The sequence below is a fragment of the Vidua macroura genome, chromosome 2, assembly GCF_024509145.1.
Source record: "Vidua macroura isolate BioBank_ID:100142 chromosome 2, ASM2450914v1, whole genome shotgun sequence".
NCBI lineage: Eukaryota > Metazoa > Chordata > Aves > Passeriformes > Viduidae > Vidua > Vidua macroura.
This window is the reverse complement of record NC_071572.1, coordinates 27,093,451-27,103,883: the sequence shown is the minus strand read 5'-3', so window position 1 is coordinate 27,103,883 and position 10,433 is coordinate 27,093,451. Positions and strand designations below refer to the sequence as shown.

The 10,433-nt window shown below is 47.8% G+C and overlaps 1 protein-coding gene across 1 annotated transcript in view; it reads left to right on the top strand.

The window, feature by feature from the left end:
• Window positions 1–1,251: 1,251 nt before the first annotated feature.
• Window positions 1,252–10,433, top strand: part of SH3RF3 (SH3 domain containing ring finger 3) — a 246,319-nt gene continuing 237,137 nt past the window's right edge. Inside the window, exon 1 of the mRNA XM_053971184.1 lies at window positions 1,252–1,647. Within this exon, the coding sequence (XP_053827159.1) occupies window positions 1,252–1,647 (396 nt within the window). The remainder of the gene's footprint in view (window positions 1,648–10,433) is intronic.

Below are 10,433 nucleotides of genomic sequence, written 5' to 3'. Positions count from 1 at the left end.
AAAGGGACTTGTCAAATGAAATATTTATATAAAGAATAGAGTTTCGTCGGCAGTTTCTCTTAGGAGAAACTCCGTGCATAGTCCACACGTGAAACGGCTGTATGTCATATTTTTAAACTCCCTGCGGTTAATAAACACCACGGATGTCTAACTCCAAAATGACAGGGTCTCTCCCCTTACCGCAGGGATTGACCACCAGCTCACACAAGACCCGGGCACATCCTGCTGCAGCCTTCGGGACACGGGTACCACGACAGACTGGACGGCAGGCAGCTGGCTGGAGCACAGGACACCCGGCAGGAAGAGAAGGAGCGACCTTCGCTCTTATTTTCACCCCTTCGGACCCCTCAGGGGTTGGGTACGATACGTTAATAATTAAATTACAATTATTTGGGGACGCCCTGGGGCACCGGGGGTGACGAGCTGAGGCCCCGCGCCGCCTCCAGCCGCGCCCGCCAGGGGGCGCCGCGCCGCCAGGGATGGCGCGGCCCGCGGGCCGAGCGCTGCTCCCCGCGGGGATGCCGTGCCCGCCGGCCCTGCCCGCCCGGCCGCCACCACCCAGACCGCTCTCCGCAGGTCGCCGGGCCCTCAGGGGCTCCCCTCTGCCCCCGCCTTGGTGCCTTTGGCTTCCCCGAAGGGTCTCCTCCGCCTGTACCCGCCTGTCCAGGAGCCTCCGCCGGGAGGAGAAGGAGGAGGGAGTAGCGGCGGCGGCAAGCGGGCGGCGAGCCCTGGTGGGTCGGGTTACAGGGAGCCACGGAGCGGCGGCGAGGCGGGCGGGGACCGCCTGCGGGGCGGCCGCCGTGCTGCGGGCGCCCCCCCGGGGCTCCCCGCCGCTCTCCGCCCCGCGCGGAGGCGCGGCGGGCGCCTCGCCGGGCCCCGCCGTAGCTGCCGAGCCGCGCCGGGCGGCGGGAGGAGGCGCGGGCAGACAGGTGCCCTCCTCCCGAACCGCTGCGCTCCCCGCCGCTGGCATCGCCGCCGCGCCGCACGGCGCTGGGCAGCGTCGCCCAGGCAGCCCCCGAGGTCGCCGCCGCCTGCCGCCGGGGGCAGACCCGCCGCCCCGATGGCCCCCGCCGCCCCGCCGCCGCCCCTCCCTCGCCGCCGCCGGCCGCGGCGGCCCTAGGGGCGTCGGGGCCCTGCGCTGCCCCGCGGAGGGGAGGCGGAGGCGGCGGCGGCGGGGCGGGGGCGGAGGCGGAGGCGAAGGGGCGGCGGAGCGGCGGCGGAACGCCGGCGGAGCGGGAGCCGGCGGCGGCGATGGACGAGTCGTCGCTGCTGGATCTTCTGGAGTGCTCCGTGTGCCTGGAGCGTCTGGACACCACGGCCAAGGTGCTGCCGTGCCAGCACACCTTCTGCCGCCGTTGTCTGGAGAGCATCGTCAGCTCCCGCCACGAGCTGCGCTGCCCCGAGTGCCGCATCCTGGTGGGCTGCGGCGTGGACGAGCTGCCCGCCAACATCCTCCTCGTCCGCCTCCTGGACGGCATCCGGCAGCGGCCCCGCGCCGCCGGGGGCGCCAGCGGCAGCCCCAGCTCCGCGGCCCCCACGTACCCCCAGCCCGCAGCCGCCCCCAGCGCCGTCGCCGCCGCCGCCGCCTCGGCCGCCGCCAGCCTGCGGGAACTGGCGGCCGCCAGCCGCAGCGCCCTGCTGGGAAAGGTGGGTGCCGGGCCGGGGGAGGACGGGCCGGGAGGGCGGCCGGGCGAGCGCGCGTCCCCGCGGAGCGCCGGGCGGCCCCGGTTTGGCGGCGGGACGTCCCGCGGCTGGCGGAGGGTGCCTGCCCGCGGGCACCGGCGTGAGCCTGCTCCGCACTTGCGGCCCGCTGTTGTGGTAGCTCCCTCGATCTAACGACGGGAGGCTTGGACGGGGATGTCCTCAAAGTACTCTGGGCGGCGGGGGCGGCCGGGACCGCCCCGGGACACCCCCCTTTGGGTGGGTTTATACCGGCTGTGGGGCAGCTGCTGCACCGGCGGGACCCGGGGCCGCCCCCGGTGTAGGAGAGCCGGACGTGGAGTTACGAACCACAGAGTGCCTCGAAAGCGCTCTTAGCCGGCGTGTCGGGCTGCGCCAGGTGCCTGTCAGGTGCGGGCAGGAGCCGGCTCCCACTCCCGCGCTGCCTGCGGGGGGAAGTCTCTGCGAACGCTCGGCCGGTCCGATCCCGGCGTGTTCCTCCAACCCTGGAATTCTCCCTCCGCTCTCCGGGCGCCGCCGGTGCTGCTACATCCCCGCAGAGCCCTCCTGACAGGCGGAACGGAGCGGGGTTTGAAGCTGAAGCTTCCCCCTCTCAAGGGAACGTAATTACATTTTTATGTATAAGGTGTGTGATTTATCGAAGGCGAGTACTGCAGCGTGTGCATTTATTTATTGAACTCTTCAATGGAGTGCCCCATCTTGTGCCCTTTAAAGTCCATGACAAAGGTTTTCTTGGCTCGGATGGGACAAGATCAGTTCCTTCCACTGTTCTGTATTGCTCTTTCATGCGATCTGATAAAATTTACTATTGGACCTCTTCAGGAAACTTGGGAATGGAGACAGTCTTAAAACTGTGAACTTAATCTCACTTTTAATGTCATATATATGCTGGATATGTTTAATTGTCTTTGATTTTTTACTTGAGCTGTAATCCACTTGAGCTGTAGTTTAGTGTACAGGCTTTTGATTTTAAAAGGTCAGTGTAGAGATTCCTTGTGACGTTGTATTGCTATAGTAAATGTTTCAATTAATTAATTTTCTACTTTTTTTCCTTTTTTTTTTTCTTTCCCCCTGAAAAAAAGGAATCGATCTGTACCGCTGTTTTGAAGTTTTCCATACAGGAAATGATGGCAAATGCCATACATTGTTCCATAAAATTCTGTCCTGGAGTTGGAATTGAAATGTGCTAGGCAGTATTTCTGGAAGGGTAGATCCTTTATTATTGAACCATAGTCTTCAATGAGCTTCAGGTATTTAATAATGACTTGTCCATTTTAAAGAAGAAAAGCAATGGAATTCTGCCTTCTGCTTTTTTTCCTTGTTTTTCAGCTAAGCTTAGTGCTGTAGCTTGGTCACAGCAGACAACCCCTGTCTTCTTAGTTTCAGCATTATAGAAATGGAAGTTTGCATTCATTAGGTAAAGTACAATATCCCATGGTCTGGTTTGAAGTCCAGTCAGGCAGTCTCTTGTGGGAGGCAGGGTCTGCTGATTAAACCTGCAGTGCAAGACCTGCAGGGTCTTGCACCCTCACTAGGCTTTTGTGACCATCCAACAAGAAGACAATCTCTGGTTATCAAATCTTTAAGTCCTAGTCAAGCTTGTATATTACAGTGGTGTGCATATGTAACAAAATGCTTGATAGGGAAAGCTATTTGCAAATTTTTAGGGAAATTGAATTTTTGTTATTTTACCATAAATTGTCAGGCTTTTAAAAGGTTGCTTCCCTAGCCATTATTGCAGATATCACGTAGTAAATAAAAACACATTGCACTTTATCATTTTTTGTCTTTGATTGCATAGCACTTTGGTGAGCGTTGGCAGTTCTGTTGTCCATTTCTGTGAGGGTTGTTACCCGTCTGAATTTGACAGAAAGCAAAATTAAACAACTTGATAATCACGTTTTGGCTATTATGGTTAACAACTGCGATTCTTTTCCCTTTGCTGGGGTTAATGGGTAATTCTGGGGCAGTGGGTCTGCTGGGACAGAGTGGGTCTGTGGAAGTGTTTGCTTGGCCTTTTGACTGATGGCACAATTTTATCCTGGAAATCAATGCAATGTGCTTGATCCTTACAAGGTTCATTACAGTGAAAGAAAGTCTGAACTAATCTGCTTTTTTAAAAAAGCAGCAGGGGAGAATAATCCTCCTTGGAGCTGCTGATACAGCTGATTGCTGAGCAGTCCTGGAGACAAGAGTGCAGAACCTCTCTCTGTACTAAACAATAGATGGTACAATCCAGGCTAGAATCAAGCTTTTTGAGGCTGATACGGAAAAGAAGAATTACACCCCTTTCTCTCTTGCATTGGTCTTTGACAGCTCAGCTGCCTTGAAGAAAGCAGAAGTGATTCTTTGTGATATATATATTTCAGAAATTGCTGTAGATTTGCTGCCTGGGGCTTAAATGCAAATTACACTATTTTACTAATTATTACCTTTCATTTTAGATAATGCAGTATATAAAATAGGACATACCATTACGGGCTTTTTGGTTAGGAAGGAAACTGCTGATTGTGAAGTATAATGGCAGAGAGCCAAGGTCACTTCTATCAGACTTCAATCTTGCCCAGTTCCTTGGACCAATATGTTAGAATCACACCAGGGATCTGTTTCTATGAGAGTTTTAATTAACCTTAGAAGACAGAGCAGGGTCAGCCTCTTTGTTGCTATCATGCCTGTATTTTGCTTCTGCACCTTATACTTTGGAGAAATCTTCTTTGCATAGATGCTATTTTCTGAAATCAACACATGTTGTTTATCTCTTGGGCAAAACTCTGTGGGGTTTGTATTTCTTTATTGGGTCTCTGGCCTTTCTTTTTCCATAGTTTTCACAGACTTGGTCTGTACAGACTGCTGAAAGACCGTGTAAGAGGGGCTGAACTGGGGGTGAACTGGCACTGGTGCTGTTTCTAAAGTTGTCCAAGACCATTCTTCAGAAACATTCCTGAAATACTGTAGGTGTTTGGAGATACATGGTACAGTATGAGAGATGTGGAAGTAGCATGTACCTACTAATATATGATTGAACAATATTTGGGATTCTATCAATGTATAATGGTGTAACCCAATGCCTCTGTTTCAGCCTATTAAAAAAAAAAACCCCAAACAGTCCTGTTCTAAATGATATTGCATATTTTGAGATGTTCACATTAAAGCTGTTTAAATGCAGAGTATGGTATTAAACATTATAAAAGGGTCCAACTACTGAAAGAGCACACTGGAAGAATGAAGGAAAGGAAATCCAACAACTGTGTGCCCTCCCGCTCCGGGAATAGACAGGAGGCTAAGAGTGGTTTATAATGGTAGGCACATTACTCACAAGGTTATAATTTATTGGCTTCTCTGTTTCCATTACCACTGACGAATTGCTTGGGGATTTCAGGTTCTGTCAAAGTAAATGGCTCCTTTAGATTGTTGAGGCATTATGGTAAATCTGCTTTCTTTACTGAGTGTGGAGTTTGGGGGCTTTTTTTAACAATTATTGCAGTTTATCACTTAATTTTTTTTTTCAGGAATTCTTAAGATCTAATAGCCAGCTAAGTGCATGAAGTCTTTAGTAATTTCCTCCCAAACCAGGCGTCTTCCACTCCAGGTGCAAGGCTTATTGCTTGTTTGCTCATAATACAAACTGAGAACAACATTTGCATGAAAAAGAAACAACCTAGTAAAACAAAACATGTCCTTTTTCCCAGAAGAGAGAACATGGCTGAAGTGATGGATAGGGATGTGGTGTGTTACCAGATGGGTTGTAGGTACTGGTGAAGAGTAAGATGTGCACATAAGGAAAATGATGTGTCAGCGTGCCTGAGCAAAGTGACGGATGGGCTGCACTCCCATGTTGCACGGGATGCATCTCATGTGTGTCAGCTTTGCAGAGCTATTTCCCTGTTTCAGGAGGAAGGCTGCCATTTGCTAGCCCTTGGCTTCACGCAAGTTTTGCAGGCAAAGGGAACAGCGCTAATTTGCTAAATAAGCTTTTCAGCTACTCTGCAGAAATTCTCCAAAAGAGACATTCTGTCACTTTTTTAAGAGTTCCACCTCATCCTAGACTGGGTACTGTGGATTAAAGGAGTAGGCCTCACAGTATTTATCCGCTCCCCTGTTTCTTTCCTTTGTGGTTACATTGTCTATCAGGTGAAGATCCGACCCTGGGTTAGGCAAGAGGAAGCAGACAGAGTCTGGCGTTTATATGCATTTCTATATATTACAGCAGGAGAGGATTGTGTAGGGGACACACTTTGTCTTGGGCAGAGGGTAGTGTTCAGCTTGCCTTTTTAATGGTCAGGCTTGCACAGATTGGAGTGCTGTTCAGCAGTGTGCCATGTACATAAACCCAGGGACTTACCTTACTTTTGTTCATTCTCTTTGATTTATTTGCTTCTGATGCTGTAGTTTCACTGATCAGCACTTGAACTTTGTCATAAAGCTATCCAAAAAGGAGTGATGTTCCACGTGTCAAAGGCTCTGATCTTGAGGATTTCCTTTTTGTCTGGCAGATGGCTAAAAATGTGTTTTGATACAGGAGATTAACTACCATACTAAAGGGTATTGTGAAGAATATAGCCAGAAGTATTTAAAACCCCAGCAGCTGAAGCTGTCTCCACAGAAATGAGTGAGCAAAGGAGAAGGGATTGCTGAGGGGCTGTGTCAGAAAAATTCATCATTCACTGAGCACTTAGACTTTCCAGAAAGTGTGCTATTTGAAGGTGTCATCTTTATGTCCATCATGTTTTCCAGAAACAGAGTATTTTTACTCGTGATTTTTTTCTGTGTGATGATGTTATTTTACTTGCAAGCTAGAAAAATGTGTGATGGACCTGGTGTGACCAAAGGGTGCCAGTGCTGTCACTTTTTCTTCTGAATTGGGGTGGCCAGCAGTGGCTCAGTCACACCTAAAACAGTTGTGGGACAGTGGAGAGGGCTTTGTGTCATTAGCCCCAAACCCTCCCTATTAGTTTGTGTCAGTGTGACATGGCTCTGTAGGACTCCTCTTGATGTCAAATGTGAATGCTAAGTTTAATCCCTGCACGTCATCCTTCTGAATGATTCATGAAGAATGCTGGTAACGTTTAGCATATGACAGGGTTCTGTGCTCGGTAGCTGGCTATTCAAAGACAGATGGATAGGCTTGCTCAACTCAGCCCTAAAGATCTTGTGCACATTTCAACCCTGGCAATTTTTGCCCAGCTGCCCTAAAGCTCTGCTGTGGTTTCAAGTCATATGCAGAACATGGTCATCGGTGTCTAGCAAGCTGCATGACCTTTCTGGGCTTCACATTTCTCAGCTGGAAATCTGCCCCAGTAGCACTAGCCCACCCTCATGTGCTTCTTAGCCTTCCAAAGGAAGCTGCCCTACGAACACAGAATTATTACTAGAGAAGCTGGGTTTTGGGAAAATTGAAAAGTGCTGGCTGTATACATTGAAGCTACGATGGTTGTTTTCTGCTGTTGTGTGGGGTTTGGCAGAGATGCTGCACTTGGTTTGCAGGGAGTGTCGGCGCAGGGATGCAGCGATGTATGCTGCACATGGACTGTAATAGTACACTGTATTCCTTGTTTCTAATCTTATCACTTCATGTTCAGGCAGACTCCTGGTTCTGGCTGGGTGCCCAACAGGTCAGACAGGCTGCAGGCACTGGCTGGTGATGCTGGGTGCCTGTACTTGCAGGTCAGGGGGAGGCTACACATGCTCCTTCTAGATGAAGCTGTGTCCATACGATCAATAAGCTGCCCCATAAAGTGCTGCAACATTTTTTTATTTATGCCATGGAGGATTTCTTTCTCTGAGAAGGTATTTTCTTATACTTATTTTTTTTTCTGCTGTCTCATAATTTTGGTTTAGTAATCCCATTACAATTTCATCTTGAAAAGGATGGGTAGTTCTTGAGTTTTGCACTGTTGTCTTTATACTGTCCTCTCTAATCTCACTATTCTGTTCAATATTTCATGTTGTTTCTCTTAAGAAACAGTGCTTAAATTTCAGCTAAAAACCATAGTTTACTCTTGCACTTCAATGACCCACCTGAAATATCTTCAGCTGTGAGATGACACTTGTTTTCAAAGCTGTAGATCATTCTTTCTTGGAAGCCTTTCCTTGAGCTTCAGGAGGCATTATAACTAATATTTCACTCTGGTTAATGTCTTTAAGCATTGCAACATTGTAATTGATGACCTCTAGAGCACTGGATTCATTCAGTGTTCAGGGACTTTGTGACTTCTACAGACCAAAACTGCTGGGGGTGAACATGGTTTCAGCTTTCCTGCATTCATTCATCACATATCAAGCTAAACTTTGCAAACCTGTTCATTGCAGTCCTGTTAAAATCTGATATTTTACAGCAGGTTTTCCCAATCTGCCATGAGCTGTCATGGGAGAACCCAAGATTAGTTCTAATAGGACATGAGCGCCTGGACACAGATAAACTACAGGATTTGAGAAAGTTGCATGACCTTGGCATTGCCCAGCTCCCACAGCAGCTGTGCTTCTGCAGCAGAGGAGGGAGTGACAGGGAAATACAGTGCCAGCTGAAAGCTACCTATTTATCCCTAGTCTTGCACCAAAACAAACTGCTCCTAATGACAGAAACCTCTTGCTTGGAGCAGCCTGGTACTTCGGCTAGAAAATTACTAGTCTGACCATTATGCACTACAAAAAAAAAAAAAAAAAAAAAAAAAAAAAAAAAAAAAAAAAAACAATGAGAAAAATTTCTTTCTAGTGCATGATGCAGATGAGCATGGGAACGGGTTCTCCCCATATACCAGCCCCATATCCTCTTTCTTTTGCTAATTTGGAGTCCTCTGACAGCTTGAGCCATGCCTTTTCCTGACTGTTTGTGGTGGGGGGGGGGTTGCTGATGTGCTAGTTTTACTCACTTGGCTCCATTACTGTCTTCCTCAGCAGTAATGTTAAACTTGTTACCTCCTCTTTGTGGGAAGTTTTGCTTATGTTCCTAGAGGATTGCTGAAAAACCTTTAAAATTATTTGAATAGCTTTGAAAAGAAAAACCCAGAGCATGCACCTAATAATTTAATCTAATTGTCTTTGTATGTAATTTGAATGGTTTTATTCCGTTAGACAGAACAAACATTAATTTAATGATGCATGTACATGAGATGGCTCTTAGGGGAAGAACAGAAAGAGAGAGTATTACTTTTGGTATTAAAAAGACATTTTGTTTTCAAAAGCAGAGACAAAAATGTAAAACATCTGGAATCAAGAGCACTTTGTGACCAGTCTTTTGTGCGTATGTTCCACTGGTTCCACAGAACTTGCTGCTCACTGATTGCTATCAGCTGGGGTGACCTGTGAGCTCAGGTGATGGGCAGCTGAATATCTGCCCAAAGGAGCTGATGGAGCTCTTTGGGTGTCAGTGGAAGGACTCATCACCTGGCACTGGGCTAAGTCTTTCACATCTGCAGGCCAGCTATTGAGGGGTTAAACAGTGAAAAACTTGCTTGGCTTTGTCTTACAACTGGTTTCTGGCACTTTCAAAGCATGGATTTACCCCTGCTGAATTTTGGCTTCTTGTCCTGTCGGAGTGGTTGGGATTTTTGGTGTGACTGGTCTGTTTGCATGTGTTTGACCGAGGGCAGGGGTTTCTGAGGGACACAGATCCTCATGAACAATTTAAAGCTGTTTCTGCAGCAGGTCTCCATCTTGTCCCATTTTGGAAACAGGAGGGCTTAGCTGTCTGGTTCACGGCACTGGGTGCCAGGAGGAGAAGGAAGGCTGTGGGATTTGCTAATTTAAAAAAGGGAGAGATGGAACTGTTTTCTTTCACCATGGTGTTTGCATAATATAATTTGACTCAGGAATGCTGAGGAATTTTTGTCCACTTGCAGTGGCAATGGGAAAAAGGTGCAAAACTCTTTCCTGCTTTGCAGCATTCAGCCTTTTTTTTTTTTTTTTTTTTTTTTTTTGAAGATACCTAAAGGATTTATGGTAGGGAGGAATTTGTCCCTCATGTTGGCTGTCAGCAGGAATATGATTTATCAGACAAGCGAAACTAGTGCTGTATATGGTTAAGGAGTGCTTTTCTGCTTTTCTGTGCACAAAAATGGTATTTATGGGAAGAGATTGCTTCTTAGTCAGTGCTTAGAGTGTCTTTCCACTGCTACAGCAACCAGCACAAGAGTCTGATTATTCAGGCAAGTTAGCATTCATTTTTTTCCAAGTTTTTTTAAAATCTGATGCAAACCAATATGAATTTGCCATTGCTAATTTTAGAGTGGTCTGCTTGTATAAGATAACAAATCCCAGTTTTACTGTAAAGAGAAAGTATTTTACCAGAAGGCTGGCAAGATTTTTATCAAAATGCTAATGATAATTTCTCCTACAGTCTCAGTTATTTTCAGAGGGAGGACTAGAATAGATACATAATCTGAATAATATTGATTTTAATATGTATTACTGTCTCATTAAGCTGTTACAGTCTTTCCCCTTCTGGACAAAGATTCATTAATTGCTGCAGTTGATGTGTCATTGAAGTGGGTTTAGGTGCAAGAAGCGTAGAGGGAAAGAGAGATCTAAAATGTTGACAGTGCAGTACTGGATGGACCTTTGGGTTAAGATATTACAGCCCTAACCAAAGGAAGGGGACACTGCTGTGTTTGATGTGCTGCCTCCTGATTGCCTTCCCTGCAACAGCCAAGGAGTCAGCCAAACACAGGCACTATCGTATTTATTTTCCTAAATGATCATTTCAGTAAATATTATTGGACATGTTTATTTGTGGATTACTTTCAGGCCAATTCCAA